The sequence below is a fragment of the Benincasa hispida genome, chromosome 12 (genome assembly GCF_027475165.1).
Source record: "Benincasa hispida cultivar pf3 chromosome 12, pf3_genome.v1.1, whole genome shotgun sequence".
NCBI classification, from domain to species: domain Eukaryota; kingdom Viridiplantae; phylum Streptophyta; class Magnoliopsida; order Cucurbitales; family Cucurbitaceae; genus Benincasa; species Benincasa hispida.
The window spans coordinates 5169788-5191718 of NC_143489.1; the positions used below are offsets into that span (position 1 = coordinate 5169788).

The window sequence follows — 21931 nt, forward strand, 5'->3', positions numbered from 1 at the left end:
TTTCCCCCTTATACTGGACAGAGAAATTTGAAGACAGATCTCTTAGTCGCTATAAGTTAATTAAGATTAAACGTGAAATGAACTTAAATTGACAAATGTAGGAATGGTAGCAACGAAATTGAACTATAAAAGAAATTAAAAAAAAGGGGGTCACTCGTATTGTATTTTGGGTTAGCTAAGCTAAGTATATGTTGCTATTATCGTTCATTAAGAATATGCAAAAAGGAATAATGACAGTATATATTTAAAAAAAAAAAAAAAAAAGTTTCGGAAACCACATATATATTTACATCGTGTGCAGAAAAGGGAAAAACCCCACCAAAATTGTAAGAAAAACAAAAAAAGGAATAATAATAAACGAATTTGAAAAGAAAAATAAACTAATTAGGGCTCTCTGGAGTTGATGGATTCCGATTCTGATCACTATTCACAAACCCAATTATACTGAATTTGATGAGTATTCATATCAAGATTCATAGAACAAGTAATCTCCGACGAAGTCCTCCTCCTGAAAATATGAATCAAACGAACTCTGCCTCTCAATTTCACAAAGCTATTCAGATTCAAAATCCCCAAATTATTCGAATCACTGCTGATGTTCTTCGCCGAAGCTTCCATAGTAACATTCATCCTCTTACTCCCCTTAGCCTCAGCTCTGCCGGCACCAGTACTCTTCTCGCCGACGATGGCGCCGCCATACATTAGACCGACGGTGCCGTTGTCGAAATTGAAAGGACCGAAGTTGGAATTATCGACGGTGAATTCGGCAATCATGGTGAGATTAAGCGAAGGAGAAGAGGAATTAGCGTTAGTGATTGAGAACTTGGGGATTGAAACGGAAGAGAGTTGAATAGAAGGGGAATTGACGCGGAGGACGATGAGAGCGAAGATTAGAACGGCGACGCTGAGGAAGACGAAGGTGGAGAAGACGTAGATGAAGCATTTGTTGGATCGTTCTTTACGGAGAGTTTTGAAAGTGGCGAGTTGTTGTTCTTCGTCGGATTTGTGGTGAGCTTGGTAGTGCGCTAATGGAAAGCTCTGGCTGTCTTCCACCATTTTTTTTCCTGTTTTGTTGTTACAGAGAAGAGAGGAGGAAGAAGAAGAAGAAGAAGAAGAAGAAGAAGAGGGTTTTTGGTTCTAGAGAGAGAGAGAGAGAGAGAGAGAATTTATAGGGAAAGTGGAAGAAAGCGGTTAGTGAGTGGTAAGGGGAGAATGGGAAATTCGTGGGAAGCGGAGAGGTCAGTTTTGGAATGCGCCGGCGGAGGTCTGTTTTGTTTTCGCCCTACCCTTTTGCCATTGCCTTTTCGGTTGTGATGATTTTAAATTATATAAATAATAAATATTGCTAATTATTGTAAATGATAAAAGTCTTAGAAATATTTTTATATATAGTTTAAGTGTCTATTATTGTCTATCTGATAAATAATGATATTTTGTTATATTTATTAATAAAATTGATTTCTATATTTAAAGATAATTTTAATGAATATAATAATAAATAAATTTGGATAGATTGAAATTTTAAAATATGATGTGGACAAAAAAATTTTGAAGCTTGAATTGTGTGAAAATGTCAATGAAATATTAATAATATACATGTCGATGGCTATTTTTGAAAAAATATTTAGTAAATAAACCTTTTATGATTATTAAATAAGTTAGTATATTTATTTATATTATATTTACAGTAATACTATTTTGTTTATTATTTTTTATGTTAGGTGGGTTTTTCTATGATATAATAGAAATATTGATTCATTCTCTATGTTGATGTCGAACTCATAAAACGTGGAAACATAGATGGAATTGTCTACAAATCAATGAAAATTTAATACTATTGGTGTATTCAAGGCACACCCATCTTTTTATCGTTCATTTTGTTGTCCAACTACTATATGTTTAGTGGATTTTTTTTTTTTTTTAATTATTGTTTTATGTTGCGTAGTTAGAGTAGAATAATAGACTGCAAAAGGATGGAAACAAATTCAAGTACTACGGAGTGGGAGTAACATACTCCCTTTGCATTCAAATTAGTATTTTGTGAGATTGTCTTCATAAATACTTTGGATTAAATATTATTTGGGTTGATTTTTATTTTTTACAAAAAAGTTTGAGTTTATGTCCTTACAAAATATTCATTTTGGTCCATATACTTTAAGTTTTGATTCATTTTAATCTTTATATTTTCAAAATATTCATTTTTGTGATTGTACTTTTAACTATGGTCCATTTTAGTCTCTGTACATACTTTTAAAAAATAACCAAATTTTTTCTTAAAAAAGAAAACTAAAATTAAAATTAAGGGGTCGAAAGAGTCATTTTTTTAAAGTATGAGGACAAAAAATAAACAATTTTGAAAATATACGAACCAAAATAAATCAAAGTTAAAAGTAAAATAACCAAAGTGAACATATTAAACGTACAAAAATAAAAATGAATTAAAGCTAAAAATATGGGATCAAAGTAGAATTTAAGCCATATTTTTTAAAGAATGATTTTCAAAAATAGAAAAATAAGGAAAACTATTTACATAAAATAACAAAATTTAATCTTTTTTGACAAAAATTGATAGAGGCCGATAGAAGCCTACCATTAATACTATGTAATAAATATGGATAAAAATTTATCAGTGTTTATCGGTGTTATTTTTTTTTACTATTTCTGTAAATAGTTTGACATTTTTTCTATTTATTAAAAATTTCCTTTTTTAATGTAGTGAACCCAAGAAAAAATATCCAGTACTATCATAATAGTACCTATTACTTTCATTCATAATTTGATTACATATTAAGTTATAATTAATTTATTTTAGGAGACTCTACATTGTTTTTAGATATTACTATAATGATAAATAATGAATATAGTTAGTATGAAAAATTCAAATTCTACTTATTACGATAGTACTAGATATTTTCCTATGGACCTATTTATAAAAGCATAACAAATGGTGATTGAATGAGAAATTTCATATTAATGTAAATATTAAAAAAAAAAATTCCAAAAAGTAGATATTGTCCATAATGAAACATGTATTTGCTCTTTTTATTTTCTATTTCATAGTGATGTTTATGGTTTTTGTATTCATTGGAGTTGGTCAAAGATTTGTGTTTGTGTGTATTGAGAAGAAAGTGGAAGAAAATGCAAAACTTGGTTTTTTCTACTCGTCTTCTTTCTCACTTTTTCTTAGAAATAGTGAAACTTAGAAATCAATAGATCAAAATTTAAATTTTTAACGATAAAATAGAATATATTTAAATTTAAGGACTAAATTGAAATCATTGCAAACAAATTCAATACTTAAAAATTAAAAGTGTAAAATTTTAAAATTTATATATCAAATAGAAATTAGATCCAAAATTTATAAGTAGAAACATATTCTTTTTAAAAAATAAAAAAATAAAAAAATCGGTGGTTTCTCGGGGAAAAAAAAAAAAAAGACTTTTCTTTAAAATATATTTGACAAAAATAAAGAAAAGGAAGCATGGAAATATCTTCACGAAAATTGGTTCCCTTCCAATTCAACCTATCAAAATCTCGGTGTTTAATAGAAACAGTCTAGACAATTAAATTTAAAGCATTTAATTTTCTTAAATGCGATGTGACATAAAAGTTCCTTCCAAATTTAAAACGTCAGAATAACTAAAAACACAAACAAAAAAAATCATCTTCTTTCACAAAATATCCCAAATGTCCTCAGAATTCCCTCCGTCGGAGATTCCGCCGTCGGTGGTGGCATGTTATTGTTGGCGGTGGAACAAAGAGGCGGCGGCGACGGCAGATCAAACTGCCACATCAAGGGCCACGTGTCAGGCAGCGGCTGATGACACTGCCACGTCACGAGACCAACTCACATGCCACTTGGGCTGATTGAATTGACCATGAGTAAATGGCAAAGGACATTTTTGACCTCAAATAATGCAAGCTTTTTGACATTGGGACTTTTCTGAAGAAAAAAGGCAATTTTTTTTTCTTAGGAAAAATCATGAAACACGGTTTACATTTGACACGTTTGTTGTATTAACCACTTTCTTTTTTGTGTCTTTTCTTCTTTTTGTGTGAATAAACCCACTTTCTTTTGGGTTTTTTCTTTTATTATTTAATTCCTCTTCTGTTATTATTGTCAAATTAAAAATTAAAAAAAATAAATAAAAAGTTCTAGATATTGTATTCACAAGTTCTATATAATTTTAAACACACGTTTGATTATTATAATATAATGGAAGGTTCTAGATATTGTATTCACAAGTCAACTTAAAAATACAAGTTTAAAATTAAAACCCTTTTTTCTCCTAATATATATATATACACTACTTTAGTTTCTATATTTTTAGTTTTTGTTTATTTTAATTTTTATATTTTTAAGAGGTTTATTTTAATTTTTATACTTTTAATTTTAATTCATTTTAGTTTTTATATTTTTAAAAAGTTGTCATTATAGTCAATTCATTTTCACTTTTAATAGATAAAAATGGTAATTTTTTTAACATTAAAGATTCAAAATGAATTAAAATTAAAAGTATAATGATCAAAATAAATATTTTTAAAATATATGAACCAAAATAAATTAAAATTGAAAGTACACGGACGGACGAAAGTAAACATTCTAAAAATAGGGAAACTAAAATAAACAAAAATAAAAAATACAAAAACCAAAATTCATTTAAAAATAAATGATTCCTGCCACATGATTTAATCTATATTTTCAAATTAGAAACAATTTTAGTCTCCTGTCAGTAAAATAAATAATAAAATAACAAATAGTAACTTTAGTATATCAAATTTATTTTATCTTGAGTGTTTGGGTCAATTGAGGCATACTTCGATGAAAATTTAATATTTATAATTTCAAAGTTATACCAATTTATCTCAGTTAAAGTTTTTAATAAAATTAGAGTTTCATACATTTATGAAAAAAAAAAAGTGAATTATGAACCAAAGCCTAAATCATTATATAATAAAAGTCTACAGTAAATTTTTATGAGATTTTTCTTAATAAACAAACACCAAACTGTTTTAAATGGTAAACTATTTTACACAAAGTAATATTACTATTGTTACCAAAATTTAAAAGCATAAAAACTAAATATTTATTTCAATCAGTTTTAAACCATATAATATAATTTACAATGTGATTGTGTGTATAATTAAAAAGAGAGGATACAAAATAATGAACTGCCTCTTGACTTGCTTATTTCCCAGTTGCTGGTCAAGAAAAGCTTTTGTTGAATCAAGTAGTTCACATTCTGTTTCTTCTTCTTCTTCATATTTTTTTTATTAAATTAAATTTTAAATAAGACTGCAAAACTTTTGACTCGCTTTGAACTACTTTGAACCGTGACATGTATTATTGGACTAAAAATATTAGAATAGTCTTCGTCTGTTTCTAATATAATATAATATTAAGGAAATCTTCATTTTTCTTAATCTTGCCATGACTCCATTTTAATCTTTTCAACTTTAATTTTCTAATATAAAAAAAATCTTTAATTTTCTAACCGAGCTCCAAATTGTAATAAGTGGTAAAAGTGACATATTTATGTTATCAGTCAAATTTAAAATAGCCCCTTTGTTACTACAAAATTTAAAATAACCTTGAATATTTCTACTAATTTTGAGCATTTCTTTTTTTACATGAGAAAATTCTTTTTCGGTTGTTCGCACGAGGTTTTCGGAGAAACATATTTCGTGGAATTGAACTTGAGTTGGTGTCGATGTTGGAGTTGATTTGATGCGATGTGGTTCGATCTCGAATATTTGATCCTCTGATTCTCTCTCAGTTGAGTGAATATGCTTGACTTGGAGAAGCACAAAATGTTCTTGAAGTAGAAGTCTTGGAAGCTTGGAGTAGAAGTCTTGGAAGAGTATTTGTATCTTCAAATGTCTTCTGTCTTATAGGAGTGCAGCTTCATGAGTCTTAGAAGCTTGAAGTAGAAGTCTTGAAAGAGTATTTGTGTCTTCAAAAGTGCAACTTCAGGAGTCTTGGAAGCTTGGGGTAGAAGTCTTGTGGAGTCTTTAGTGAATTCTCTCTAAGTCTTCTGAGTGTAGAAAATGCTGCCTCTACAAATGAAGAGAACTTCTCTATTTATAGAGTTCTTAGGTGGGTTTCGTGGGCTTGGTTGGTCCATGGGCCTGACCCTTGGGCTCAATTAGTTGGTTTTGGGCTTGATTTGGAATTTGGGTCCAATTCAACTTTTTTTTGTAGTTTGGACTTTAAGCCTAAATTATAATATCAAATTGGATTTGATCTCGTCTGATTCATCCGTGTGACATCATCGAAATTTGTCTTCAATTCAATTCGGGACACGTGTCAACTTCTAATTGGACCCAAAGTCAATGATTTAGAAATTCATCGTTAATTTAGCAAACGACATGGTGACTTGTGATTGGTCCAAAATTTTTCATTCAACAAATGCCCCCTTTTCGAGATTTATGCTCGTATATGGGTGGATGAATCTCAAAAAAATGTAATTTGAGATCAAAGTATGATTTTTGACTCTTTTAATTTGGTACATCATTATGATCAAAATATGAGAATTTAGCTCAAAATTTTGATTTGAAATCTTGTTCGTTTGACACACTTTCGCTAAGTAAACTTTAATTTGAATTAAAGTAGGATTTATGTTCCACTTTAATTGCAAATTTAATTTAACTTAATTCGAATTCGGAATAGAATTTGGGGTGAAATTGAATCTTGATCAATTTTGGTTTGAGATAAAAATTTGGGATATGCTCAATTTTACTTTGGAAATGAGTATAGAAACTAAGGTTGATTTAAATTTGAGATAAAATTTGGAATATAGCCAAATTTTGATTCGGCATTTTATTCATAACTCAATATCAAGGTTAACCATTCGAATATTGATAAAATTTGGGATATGGTCAAATTTTAATTTGGGACGGATTTGACAATTATCTCACCCGATTTGGCTGGCTTAAATTTAGAATAAAAATTTGGATTAGAGGCTTTAGACTGAGATTTGGAATAACAATTGATTTTAATTCCAATTTGAATGGAATATGAATTTGAACTTAAATGGAAGAGATTTTGGAGAGAGCGACACCAGCGAGAGGATTTCGAGCGAGATTCTTCCTTTTTATTAATATTATTATTATTATTATTATTATTTATTAATAATTTTTTTTCTTTCTTTTTTTTAATCTAAGGCAGCCGTCTGCTTTGTGGCTAGCGATACCAGCCTTAGCGAGATTTCCTTCTCCATACTATTGGCTTATGCCAGATTCTCTCAAGTCTTAAGCTCAAAACTCCTCGCCGTTGAATTGGGGATTCAAAACTCCACCGTGACCCCTAATTCAGGCAGTCTCCAATCGAGCATGATCTTTTTTTTGTTGACTCTTAACTAATTTCAGCAAGAATCGGAGTTCCACAACAAAACAGTATTCAGTTCGAGTAACCCGTGATTTTATCAGATTTCAACTGATTAGTAGAAAAAAATCTCATCGAACTTAGCTATATAAATACTGGCAGGACGCATGCTCTTCTTCATCTTGTAGTGTGATCTCCTTCGTTCTTACGTCCTTTGCAGTTTGAATTGTGATTCTCTTTCGATCTTACGTTCTTTACATCCTTTGTCAATCGGACTCGAATTGTAAATCAGCCTTGAATTGCAGTAGGAAGCTGTAAGTGAGGAGAAGGGAGAAAGAAGAAAAGATGGGGAATTAGGGCTTCCCTTCCTTTTTTGTTTTCATATATATATATATATATATATATATATATTTTTTTTGCTCTCTTTTTATTATATTATTATTATTATATTACTAACTTGCCCCTACTATTTTTTTTAGAGTTACGGTGCAACCAAAGGAGCACAACAAAACAAGTTTTTTTTTAATCTCATCGACCCGTCTTTGGTGCGCTCGTGTATTTTAATCGTCATGGGAGCGGCCCCAAAAAGCTTACAACTCTCCCATTCGATCACCCTAGGGAGGATCCCGGAAAGGTCTACTTTGTTGTAGCACCGTTCGTACATCCTGATCGTCATGGGAGGGGCCCTGTAAGGGCCCCGCAAAGGATCTTACAACTCTCCCCCGCAAAGGCTTCAACTCTCCCATTCGATCACCCTCGGGAGTAGATCGTGTATCCTGATCGTCATGGGAAAAAGGCTTACAACTCTCCCATTCGATCACCCTAGGGAGGATCTCGGAAAGGTCTACCTCGCTGCTCGTGTATCCTGATCGTCATGGGAAGGGGCCCCGCAAAGGCACAACTCTCCCATTCGATCACCCTAGGGAGGATCCTCGAAAGGTTTGCCTTGTTATGTTACTCCTTGATCAAAATTTGAAGATAAGGGAAATATGCCATTGAGTATTTGAAGATGAGGCGGATATGCCATCAAACCTTGAAGATGAGAAGAATGTGCCATCAAGATTTTGAATGGAGTCAGGTTGGCTAGAGTCGATCTCGCGTACAAGGCGGAGCCAGACGGACTTGTCCTCGCATATGAGGTAGAGCCGGATGGACTAGAGTCGTCCTCGCATATGAGGTAGAGCTAGATAAACCAAACTTGATCTCGCATATGAGGTGGAACCACACCCACATTTTTGGAGAGGAAGCGAAGCTACACCAATTTTGGAGAAGGGGTACCACGAAACCACACCACGACTTTGAAGATGGAGTGAAGCCGCGTCATCAGTTTGGAGATGAAAAAACGTGTCAAGTTCGGAGATGAAACAAGCCACGCCACGACTTTGGAGATGAAGCGAAGTCCGCCAACATTTTGGAGAGAAAATGAAACCGCACCACAAAACTTGGAGATAAAGCGAAACTACGTCATGATTTTGTAGACCGAGTCATTGAAGATGGAGCCGAGCCATGCACACCAACCTTAAACTTGAAGATGGAGAAGCATCGACGGGACCTTCATATTTGAGTTTGACAAGTTTGACAAAGCATCGGACAAATTCTTCGCATTTGAGTTTGATGAAGCATGAAGCTTTGGCAGTAGGCTTGACTTTGTGACTTTGAGCATGAAGATGAAGCATCGATGGAGCCTCTAAACTTGAAGATGGAGGAGCGTATAAGTTTACTTTTAAAGAGGAAGCGAAGCGCATTCCACGTGTGTGCCTTTTATTTACTGTGTTGGCTCCTTACGAGGGATGAACATCTTCAACCCATTGTGTTACCCCCAATAAGGATGAACATCTTCAATCTGAAGTGTCATTCTTTGACGGGGATGATCAACATCAATCTTGTAGTATTATACTTAGGTGGTTGTGGTACCTCTTCTGATGGACTAAACTTAAATTTCTTTAAGTTTCCGTACCTTTAAAGAAAGGGATCGAATCATGACGTAGTTCAAGTTTTTTTTTTAACTAGACTTGAACTTGAAAGTTTCTTTCAAGCTGCCTACATACCCTTCTTAATGATAGGGATCAAGTCATAATGTAGTTCGAAGAGAATTTTTTTTCTTTTTATGCGCGACTGAACTTAAATTTCTTTAAGTTGCCTACGTACCCTTTATAATGAAAGGGATCAAGTCGTAACGTAGTTCATACAATTTTTTTTTTTGGGCCGTTCACATTTTAAGCTCATGCGGGCTAGGAGCATCATGCAGTTTAGGCTCTTGCGATGAGGAGCTTCTTCATTTAAACTTCAGAAGCTCTTATTTCATCATGGTTTTGATTATCCTCTTCATTTGTAGGATTCGTCAATATGAGTTTTGGGACACGACTGTGAATCTTTTCGTCGTTGTTTTCTTCATGGAATGACGTTGGCTTCAAGATTTTCATCCTTCCTTTACGTTGATCGCTTGTTGTCTTGAGACGATCAAAAGTAGATGTGAAGGTTGATCTTTCTTTGATGTGGATATACTTAGCCTTTTGAAGGCTGAAGTTTGAGCAGAAGTAGTCATTGGACATTGGTCTTCTTCTCCTACAGTGGCCATACTCAATCTTTGAAAGACTGAAGATCGAGCACTTGAAGGCTTAATACGATCGAAGACAGAAGTTCTTTGCTTCATTTCTTCTGAGTCTTTGACTTCTTCAGCAGTCACATGATTGTTGTCAACTTCCACTATGCCGACAGTGTGACATGCAATAACTTCTGATACTTTCTCTGGATGATTATTGAGAAAGCTTATTGGGAGAAATTCTGCCGAAGTTGCCGACCGTCAGAATTGAGGGAAGTTTTGTCTTCTTTCTTAGCAGGCTTAGGCTTCCGTGTCATCTTTTTGCCTTTCTTTTTATGAGTCTTGTTTCTTCTTCTATAGCTTCGATAGGAACGCGACTCTTTTTGGGTGGAGTTTGGTTGTCTTCTCTTTCGATGAGTCACTACTATCCACCCTTCGTTGTCATCTTCAACAAGCTCATCTTTCTTTTCAGAATTTATGTTTGAATCTCTTGTTGGAACCGAACAACTATAGGCTCGAATTCTCCAAACTGGATCGGACTTTGTCTTTGAGCATGGGACACAGACAGTATTGGAACATTTGAAGTCACCGCTACTGTAGCGTGATTTGTCTGAGCTACTTCATCCAAATCTAGCTCAATCTTCTTTTCACGAGCCAACTTCATAATTCGTTCCTTCAGCACGAAGCACCTTTCAACTGGGTGACTAATGACCCGATGATACTTGCAGTAGTTAGGATCATCTATTTTTCCTTCTTGTTCCGGCCGCTTGCATTCCGGTAGCTGAATAAGTTGCTTCTCTAGTAGTTGCTCCAACATATCTGCCACATCAGAGTCAGGGAATGGATAAACCTTCTCTTGTCGTTCTTTAAGAGTTGGACGACGCTTCTCGCCCTCATTGTGCCTTCTTTCAAATTTTGTTTGTTTTCCTTTGGAGGAAAATTTCAGCGGGGTCACATGAACGACCATAGATTCTTTTGTGGCACTTCTTTTCAGTGCCCTTGGCATCATTTTTGTATTTTCTCCCTTCAGAGACTAGGAAATCTTTAGTTCCCCTATTGGCAATGCTCAGCTCCATATCATGAGCGCGTGTTGCCAGCTCCTCAAACGTATGAGGTTTTATCCCTTATAGGATGTAGAGAAGCTCCCAGTGCATGCCTTGAGTGCACATCTCCACTGCAGATAATTCAGTAAGTCTATCTTTGCAATCCAGACTTAAAGCTCTCCATCGGTTGATGTAATCGATGACTGTCTCTCCCTTCCACTGTTTGGTGTTTGTCAGCTCCATCATGCTAATAATACGCCTTGTACTGTAGAAGCGGTTCAGGAACTCCCTTTCTAGTTGTTCCCAACTGTCAATCACTTCTGGCTCCAAATCAGTATACCAATCGAAAGTATTTCCTTTCAAGGTACGGACGAACTGCTTGACTAGCTGGTCTCCTCTGGTTCCTGCATTTTCACAGGTTTCAATGAAGTGTGCAATATGTTGTTTTGGATTGCCCTTTCCATCGAACTGCTGGAACTTTGGAGGTTGATACCCAGCTGGCATTCTCAGGTTGTCGATTCTCTTGGTGTATGGCTTGGAGTACATAAAGGAGGTTTGCAACAGTCCTTCGTACTGAGCTCTTATGGAGTTTGTGATCATATCCTGGAGCTGTTGAACTGACAGGGAGGCAACAGAGGTGGATTGTGGTGGCTGACTTTCCTACAAGACAGTCTTTCCTTTGTCATTGGCTTTTGTAGCTGGGGATTGACTTGATTCAGCAGTATCTCGAGCCTGTATCTGATCTCTTAAAGCAGCGATTTCATGATCTCGCTCCTCTACAGCCTTCATTAGGAGATTTATCTTTACCTCCATCTCTGCCATGGTCGACTCAGTCGTTACGTCAGTCATCATGACAGACACTACATCAAAATGTGATTCTTTCTCTGATAGATCAGTAACAGAAGCATAGTTTTCAAACAAGGGATTTTCTCTGATGACGATCCCGCCTTTAGGAAATTCCATCAGCTGGCCCCAGATTTCCTCCGTGATGACAGAGCTTATGTAAGTGTTGCTTGCGATGGTAGCTTTGGATGCAACTTTCTTTGGTGCCATTTGTAGATTTGTTAGACTCGGATGACGAGAGAGAGATGAGAGGTAGAGATGTCCCACTGGGCGTGCCAATTTGTTCACACGAGGTTTCCGAGAAACGTGTTTCGTGGAGTTGAACTTGAGTTGGTGTTGATGTTGGAGTTGATTTGATGCGATGTGGTTCGATCTCTAATACTTGATCCTCTGATTCTCTCTCAATTGGGTGAATATGCTTGACTTGGAGAAGGAAAGCACCGAACGTTCTTGAAGTAGAAGTCTTGGAAGCTTGAGTAGAAGTCTTGGAAGAGTATTTGTGTCTTCAAAGGTCTTCTTGCCTTATAGGAGTGCAGCTTCAGGAGTCTTGGAAGCTTGAAGTAGAAGTCTTGGAAGAGTATTTGTGTCTTCAAAGGTCTTCTGCCTTATAGAAGTGCAGCTTCAGGAGTCTTGGAAGCTTGAAGTAGAAGTCTTGGAAGAGTATTTGTGTCTTCAAAGGTCTTCTGCCTTATAGGAGTGCAGCTTCAGGAGTCTTGGAAGCTTGAAGTAGAAGTCTTGGAAGAGTATTTGTGTCTTCAAAGGTCTTCTGCCTTATAGGAGTGCAGCTTCAAGAGTCTTGGAAGCTTGAAGTAGAAGTCTTGGAAGAGTATTTGTGTCTTCAAAGGTCTTCTGCCTTATAGGAGTGCAGCTTCAGGAGTCTTGGAAGCTTGAAGTAGAAGTCTTGGAAGAGTATTTGTGTCTTCAAAGGTCTTCTGCCTTATAGGAATGCAGCTTCAGGAGTCTTGAAGCTTGAAGTAGAAGTCTTGGAAGAGTATTTGTGTCTTCAAAGGTCTTCTGCCTTATAGGAATGCCTCCTTGAAGTAGAAGTCTTGGAAGAGTATTTGTGTCTTCAAAGGTCTTCTGCCTTATAGGAGTGCAACTTCAGGAGAAGTCCTTTGCTTGTTAGTGAATTCTCTCTAGGTCTTCTGAGTGTAGAAAATGCCACTCCTACAAATGAAGAGAACTTCTCTATTTATAGAGTTCTCAGGTGGGCTTCGTGGGCTTGGTTGGTCCATAAGCCTGATTGGAATTCGGGTCCAAATTCAACTTTTTTTTGTAGTTTGGACTTTAAGCCTAAATAATAATATCAAATTGAATTTGATCTCATCTGATTCATCCGTGTGGCGTCATCGAAACTTGTCTTCAATTCAATTCGGGACATGTGTCAACTTCTAATTGGACCCAAAGTCAATGATTTAGAAATTCGTCGTTAATTTAGCAAACGACATGGTGACTTGTGATTGGTCCAAAATTTCTCATTCAACACCGATTTTGTTTGTTTTTTTTTTCTTTCTAAAAATCGTATGAGATGTTTAGTTGAATTTGGATGTTCTATTCCTAAGTTTGATTGAGGTTTTTAACTTCATTATAGAGTTTTTATTTATGTTTAATAAATCTAATGATTCTGATTTTTTATCATTAAAAAGATGGATCTCGTCACAAAAATCAATAAAACTAATAATAAATTCCAAAATAATTAAAATTTTCTAATAAGTTTAGAAAATAGGGAATCATTTTTGGCAAAAATATTTAAGTTTTATCTATTATTATTTTTAGTTATACCCTGCTTGAATTTGATTTTGTATTTCATTTTGCCTTGTATGAAAGTCTCATAGTTACATTCTTGTTTCGGCATTCTTCCTAATTGACATTCTTTAATTTGAATTGAGTTAGATTGTGGTTTAATTGGATTAATATTCCTAGACATTGAAACATTGCAAGACGAAGATTGGTAATCACATTTGTTTATTCACATTTAATTGTTCTAAATTTGTAATATATAGTTGAGAGTGTTTTTATATGAAATTAAAAAAGGTGCGAATTATCCTTTAATATTTGTGAAAAATAATTTCAAGCCTTGGAAAGAGACATATCTACCCTTTTAAGGACATATCTACCATTAAGGGGAGTTCAAACAATGGTCCACGATACAAGGAGAAACTTATTTTGAAAAGATTCAATCTAAGGAGGAGTTGATCAACTACTACAACATGATTTAAGAAGGGAGTTCTTTTATGTATAAGTCAATATTGATGGTAAATTGTACTAAACTTTGATTGATTAATCTTATTCTCGGGAGTGGCCTCGTGAAGTAGGTTAAAAAACTAAACCAAAGTTAAAGACTCCTTGTGTTGTCTCTCTTCAATTGTTATAAAATTTTAATTCGTCATTACATTTGATTAATATTCTAAACATTTCTTAATTAAATTTAAAAATTTTAGTATATATTTAACATCTAATCAAATCACTTCAATAAAGGTAATTGTTTTAAATGATAAAACTTCTGAAAATATTTTCAAGTATAACAAAATGTAGCATTTCTATCAATGATAGACCGCAATAGACTTTTATCACTGAGTAGTAGATCATGATAGACTTATATCACAGTAATATTTTGTTACATTTGTAAATAGTTGATCCACTTTCCTTCATTCAAAAAGAGCCCTTTCATTAACGATATTAATTAAAAATTAAAAAAAATAATAAAGTCGATGCTATGGAAGTATTCCTTTTAACAACAAGTGTCTACTTTTAGTTGAAAAATATTTGGATGCAGTATGGGTTATAGTCTTACCCAAATGTCTAATTACAATTTATCACACGGTAAATTTTTCTTTTTTAAAAAATATTTTTTTTAATCCTAGATTTTCTTTATGATTGAATAGGATGCATGTAGATGAATACAATCAAGTACAACTCTTTTTAAATTTAAGAAATTTCCTTTTTTTCGTTTCTAATTTATCATTTTTTAATAAAGATAAATACAACTGTAAATGATAAATATTTCTTGTTCTTTCTTTCTTTTTTTTTTCCTTTTTTATTAAAAAAAGAAATTACAAGTTCAATGGTGGATCTTGTGTTTTGAAATTTTGAATGTAAACTAATTTTAAAACTTAGATATTAAAAATTTTTATGGCATGTGTACTGTTAGATATTTCTTATGCATTTTTAGAAGTCAAATAATGATTAGAGATGTCCAAAAAAAAATAAAAAATAAAAAATTCAAGGATCGCGCCTCCACGGAAACCAATGTGGTGGAAAATCTCCGAATACATGAAAAATGGGAAGGGAGTGGAGAATTTATTTCTCCATTACGATTCGAGGCTAGGGATGGGGATTATGTTCCTCATCCCGCCCCAACCCTGTCTCCCTCCAACTTTTGTATATAAATTATAAATTTTTAATATATATATATATATATATATATATATATATATATATATTTCGGAGATTTTGTTAGGATATTATGGATTTTTTAATTATTTAATTTTAAGACTTTATTATTTTAATTTCTTAGATGTTGTAATATTTAAGATAAAATATTCTAATTGTTGAATTTTAAATTTTACAAATTATGAGAATTTAGCGTTTCAATTATATATTTTCAAATTGCATATTTAAATGAAAATCATATTGAAAATGTTTAAGGAACCGTTAAAAAAATACATTTAATTGAAATAAAAAAATTATTAACAAATAAAGGCAAGAAAATATTGAACCCGATCCCCGCAAAATAAGCACAGAGAAGTTCACAGGAACAAGGAATGGAATAGGGGGCGAGGCGGGGACGAGGAAAGTTTTTCCGTACCCACCCTATCCGATGGATATCTCTACTTGATAAAATAATATTTTTATTTTTTAAAAAATCGTAAATGAACAAGAAACAAAAAAAAATGATATTTTTATCGTTCCCACAATTTGGTTAAATTATAAGTTACATCCTTTTAACTTTGAGTTTTGTCTAATTCCTAAAAAATGTCTAAATAAGTGTCTAAAATATCAGGTGCCCAAAATTTTACACAATTTTGAAGAAAAAAGTGTGTGATAGACACTCAATAGATATTTTTAAAGTGTATGAACCAAATATATAAACCTAGAAATTTGTGAACTATAACTTATAACTTATCTCAAATTTTTACGAAATTTTAAAGACCTTTTTGAAAAACGAAAAATAAGAAACAAAAATAATGACAACACTTTTCTCAAAAACCAGAAACAAGAAACCAAGTAAACCCTCTATTTGAAGCCAATAAAGTTCGCTAAATGATTTTGATTTAAAACTCAAGAAATTATCTAGTCTTTTTTTTTTTTTACATTTTTTTGTTTGCGGAAAATGTGAAATGAACCTATTAAAATTTTGTGGGTGAAAAATGAAAGGAATTATAAGTCTACTGATATAGGTGCTTTTAAATTATAATTATTTAATTTAAATTAAAAACAACAAGAAAAATACGTAAGTACGAAATGAGTTGCACCTATCATTGGATAGCCCACCAGTTGTTCAATTAAAATATGTCATGTGGTCATGTGGCATGTAATTTTATGTTGTTTAGACAAATCGAATGATTATTTTATTATTGTGTAATAAATAAGGGGTGCAGATTAGATTGCATCTAATCATTTTCTAAACAACAAAATTAAGTAAATAAGTTACTTTCAAATCTCACAAAAAAAAATTAAGGAAATATCGATTTATATCTCTAAACTTTAAGTGTTGTATCAATTTAAATCATGAACTAAAAATTGTATAAATTTAAATATTAAATTTTCATAGGTAGCTTACAGCCTCCATTACATTTTATTTGATTATACCTAGTGTAAAACTTATAATTGTATCAATTAAACCCATAAACTTTCAAAATCATCCTTATATTTACTATAATCGTCTAGTTTGTTAGACCCATATCTGAAGAAGTCGATACATTTTTGAGAATTATGGATGATTTTCAAATGTAATAATAAAGGGTTTAAATTGATTCACTTGTGAAAATTTAGAAGCTTAATTTACTTAAATTATAAGTTTTACACGATATTGGTAGATCGAAATTTGGAAGATAGCCATGTAAATTGATATATTTGTGAAAGTTCAAGAATTAAATTTATACAATTATTAGTTGAAGTTTTAATTAAACAACCACTTTAGGAGTATAAATTAATATTTTTCCGAAAAAAAAAGGTCAAAATGAGATGTGAAACCACACCTTAGATTTCAAATATTCAAAATCATGAGGTTCCTTTTTAAGAAAAAATAGTAAAATAATAAAAAAAAGTTAAAATATCATTTTAGTCCTTGAACTTTTATGGTTGTTCCATTTCTATTCCATATTTTCAAATGTCTAATTTTGTTCCATGTACGTTGAATAAAACATAAAAATATCCCTACTATTAAATTGAAATATGTTGTGAATTTGAGGAGCACAACCAGAATACGGTTACTAATAAAAGATAATATTAAAATAAATAAAAAATTAATTAACAAAATATAAAATAAGAAATTTCTCTAAATTCTCTACATTGTCCAATTTTCATGAACTTTGCCTAATGTGTGTGTAATGTTGAGACACGTGGACAATACTTTGGGAAATGAGGGCATGACACATGGTCAGTGCACACTAAGCATGAGCATCTAATGACCGTCTATTATCATAATATTTATAATACTCCCCCTTAGCTCCCATTATATATATGAATTATGTCTCGTTAAAACCTTACTAGGAAAGAACCCAGTGGAAAAAGAATCCTAATGAAGGGAAAAGAGTACATATTTCATATAATTTATACGAGCCGCCACATTCCAATATTGTGCATCAGTTTTTCAAAAGTTGCAGTAGGTAATCTCTTTGTAAATAAGTCTGCCATGTTATCTTTCAAACAAGTTTGTTGTACAGTGATGTCGTCATTTTCTTCAAGATCACGAATATAAAAAATCTTTGGTGAAATATGGTTTGTTGTATCTCCTTTAATATATCCTCCTTTGATTTGGGATATGCATGTTGTGTTGTCTTCGTATAATATCGTTGGAATATTTTTACTATAAGGCAAATCACATATTCCACGAATGTGCTGAGTCATTGATCTTAGCAATACACATTTTAGACTAGCCTCGTGAATTGCAAGAATTTCAACATGATTCGAGGAAGTAGTCATTATGATCTGTTTCACTGACCGCCATAATACAACAGTTCCTCCACATGTGAATAGATAGCCTGTTTGAGATCTAGCTTTGTGTGGATCAGATAAATATCAAGAATCTGCATAATCAACTAGATCAAAATTTGATTTATTTGAATAAAACAAACTCATGTCGATCATTCCTTGGAGATAACAGAGTATATGCTTAATTCATTCCAATGTCTTTTTGTTGGAGAAGAACTATATCTTGTTAATAAATTTACTAAAAATGCAATATCTGGTCTTGTATTATTAGCAAGTTACATAAGTGTACCAATTCCACTAAGATATAGTACTTCAAGACCAATAGTTTTTCATTATCATCTCGAGGAGCAATATATCTTTCTTCACATCTAGTGAACGAACTTCTATTGGTATGTTCAATGGATGTGCTTTGTCCATATAAAATCTTTTCAAAACTTTTCCTGTATAAGTTGACTGATGAACAAATATCTCATATGCTAAATGCTCAACTTGCAAGCCAAGGAAAAATTTTGTTTTTCTGAGATCTTTCATCTCAAATTCTTTCTTAAGATTTTCTATTACTCTTTAAGAGTTCTAATTATATTTAAGTCATCGACATATACAGTTATAATAGCAAATCCTTATTGTGATTTCTTTATAAAAACACAGAGATATTGGATTGTTTTGATATCCTTCTTTCAACAAATATCCACTCAAATGATTGTATTACATTCATCCTGATTGTTTCAATCCATATAGCGATCTTTGTAACTTTATTGAATACAATTCTCTAGAATTTGATTTATATGTTTCAGACACCTTAAATCTTTCTAAGATTCTCATATAAATATAATTATCAAGAGATCCATATAAATATGCCATGACTACATCCATAAGATGCATTTTCAGACTTTCATACACAGTTAGACCAATTAAATATCTTAATGTAATTGCATCTACCAACAGAGAATACGTCTCCTCATCATCAATGCCAGGTCTTTGTGAAAAACATTGTGCAACTAGTCTTGCTCTAGATCTTGTGACCTCATTATTTTTATTTCTTTTCCTTACAAATACCCATTTGTATCCCACAGGTTAGACACCTTATGGTGTTCAGACTACTGGTCCAAAAACTTGACGTTTTGAAAGTGAGTTTAATTTTGCCTCAATTGCTTCTTTCCACTGAAGCCAATATTTTCTATGTCGACATTCTTCAATATATTTTGGTTTAGGATTTTCATTTTCAGATATAATATTAAGAGCAACATTATATGCAAAAATGTTGTTAATAACTACATGGGTTCGGTTCCATCTTTTTCCTATCATGACATAGTTGATTGAAATCTCATTATTATCTTTATGTATTCCACCTTCCTCATTAGTCATGTCATGAATTTTTTCATGGGTATTTACATCCTCAACCAAGTCTTCTTGACTATTAATTATTTTTCTTTTTTAAGGATTTTAATCTTTGGAACCTACTTGTCTACTACGCTTCTAGTGCGTTGCACATTCACTAGTGACAACTTGCTGTGTTGGGATATCAATTTGTAACATTTTCAGCTGGTATATATGATTTAATTACTTTCTTTACATCTATAAATGCATCTGGTAACTGATTTTCTGTATTTTGCAAATGAATTATCTTCTAAACTTCAAGTTTACATTGATCTGTACGGGGATCTAAATGAGACAATAACGATGGATTTCACGTAATTTATTTTTTCGACTTCTTAATTCCTCCCCTTAATGTTGGAAAATTTGTTTCAATAAAATGACAATCAGCAAATTGTGCAGTAAATACATCACCCATTAGGGGTTCAGGATATTTGATAATTGATAAGGAATCATATCGAATATATATTCCTAACCTCCTTTGAGGACCCATCTTAGTACGTTGTGGTGGAACAATTAGAACATATACTGTACATCCAAAAATTCTCAGATAGGAAACATTTGGCTCATGACAATAAGCTAATTGTAATGGCGAGTACTTATGATAAAATACTGGCTTAATGCATACAAGTGACGTTAAACATTTTATGAATGATTTTGCTAAACCATTTTGTGTATGAACATGAGCTAGAGGATATTCAACACTTATCCTAATTGACATACAATAATTATCAAAAGACTGGGATGTCAATTTACCAACATTATCAAGACGAATGATTTTAATTGTATAATTAGAAAATTAGGCTCTTAACTTAATTATTTGAGCAAGTAATCTTACAAATACAAGATTTCGACTTGATAATAAACACAACAAGATTTCGACTTGATAATAAACACACATGTGACCATCTGCTGGATGCGTCTATTAATACCATAAAATATCTAAATGGTCGACGTGGTGGGTTAATAGGTTCACATATATCACCATGAATTCCTAATAAAAATGCAGGTGATTGAGTCCCCACTTTTACTGGTGATGGTCTAATGATTAATTTGCCTTGAGAGCAAGCATCCCATGATAATTCATTAAATTGAAGAATCTTCTGGCTCTTCAATGGATGTCCACTTGAATTCTCAATAATTCTTCTCAACATTATAAACCCTGAATAACCTAAACTGTCATGCCAAATTGTAGATATGTCTGGATTCATGAACTTCAAGTTCATTGTTGCATATGTTTCAATTGCTCATAGATGAGTATAATATAATCCAAAAGATAAAGCAGACAACTCTTCCAGTATACGTTTTTCATATGAGATGGTAGAGATGATATAAATATACTCCATATTATTCTTTCTATCAGTCTCAATATGATAACCCTTACAATATATATTTTTAAAACTAAGTAGATTTCTCTTTGGTTGACTAGACAATAATGCATTGTCAATTGTAAATTTTGTTCCTATAGGAAAATTAATATTTGCTTTTCCAAACCCTTCAATTAGGTTTGTAGAACCTGATATTGTATTGACTTTTGCTTCTAGCATTGTCAGTTTGGAAAAATATTTTCTACTTATAAGTATTATATGTGTAGTTGCACTGTCTACCAGACATAGATTTTCTTTACTCATTTTTGAGTCACCAAACATATGAAAATGATCCAGATTTCTTCACTAAAAGAAAATAATTATAATAAGAAAAACAACATTTGAAATATACAAAAGTTAACATCCACTAAGAGAAAAAAAGGAGATGGATAAAAAAAACAACATTAAGTCTAGATATTTTCAAAGTCAAAGGAAACACTTGATGTTTCATCAATTCTACTGATTTTCTCTCCAGGAGACTCAAAGAAAGCCGTCACATTCAAAATTTTCATATGGGATGTGTCAAATATGTCATTATCCTGGTATGCAAAATTTTCTTCCACATTTTTCTCTTTTTCCTTCAAGGACGCTTGATAGAGATCAACTAAATATTTTTATGTACAATAGGTACGTGACTAATGCCCAGTCATTCCATATCAAAAGCATTTATTTTCAGCACTTTTTGAACTCTTATCTTGTGGAGTTTTTTTCTTTGTGATCATCATTTTGTGTGATTCTTTTGAACTTTGAATGATTAGAACAACCACCATGAAAATAACAAGTATGTCTTTCTCTGCCACAGCCACCTCGACCACGATCGCGACCACAACCTCGACTATGATTATTATTAAAATTCACAACATTCACTTTAGGGAATAGTGTCATCTCAATCGGTCGAGATTCATAATTTTTCATTAATAACTCGTTATTTTGTTTAGCCATGAGAAGACATGAAATTAGTTCAAAATATTGTTTAAAACCTTTCTTTCGATATTACTGCTACAGAAACATATTCGAGATATGAAATGTAGAAAATGTCTTCTCTAACATATCAATATCAGTAATTTCGAACTGATTTTAAATAATGTGGAGTTGTAATCACTTACTGATTTGAAATCTTGTAGCCTCAAATTTATCCACTCAAAACAAGGTTTCAGAAGAATAATTGTTTTTTTATGATCATATCTCTCTTTCAAATTTTTCCACAAGATACGGGGATCTTTTATTATAAGATACTCCATTTTCAATCCCTTGTGGAAATGATGACGAAGAAAAATGATAG

General features: G+C 32.4%; 1 protein-coding gene and 1 pseudogene across 1 annotated transcript; both read right to left on the bottom strand.

Annotated features, from left to right (window-relative positions):
- Nucleotides 1-423: 423 nt before the first annotated feature.
- Nucleotides 424-1056, bottom strand: LOC150031711 (late embryogenesis abundant protein At1g64065-like). Its single transcript, XM_090308254.1, has one exon. The coding sequence runs from the start codon at nucleotides 1054-1056 to the stop codon at nucleotides 424-426; it is 633 nt and encodes a 210-aa protein (XP_090164380.1).
- A 2605-nt stretch (nucleotides 1057-3661) lies between these two features.
- The window catches only part of LOC150031712 (uncharacterized), a 33264-nt pseudogene continuing 14994 nt past the window's right edge, over nucleotides 3662-21931 (bottom strand).

Bases quoted from the DNA above. Each gene is read 5' to 3' on its own strand.
- LOC150031711 (XM_090308254.1), bottom strand. From the start codon at position 1,056: ATGGTGGAAGACAGCCAGAGCTTTCCATTAGCGCACTACCAAGCTCAC.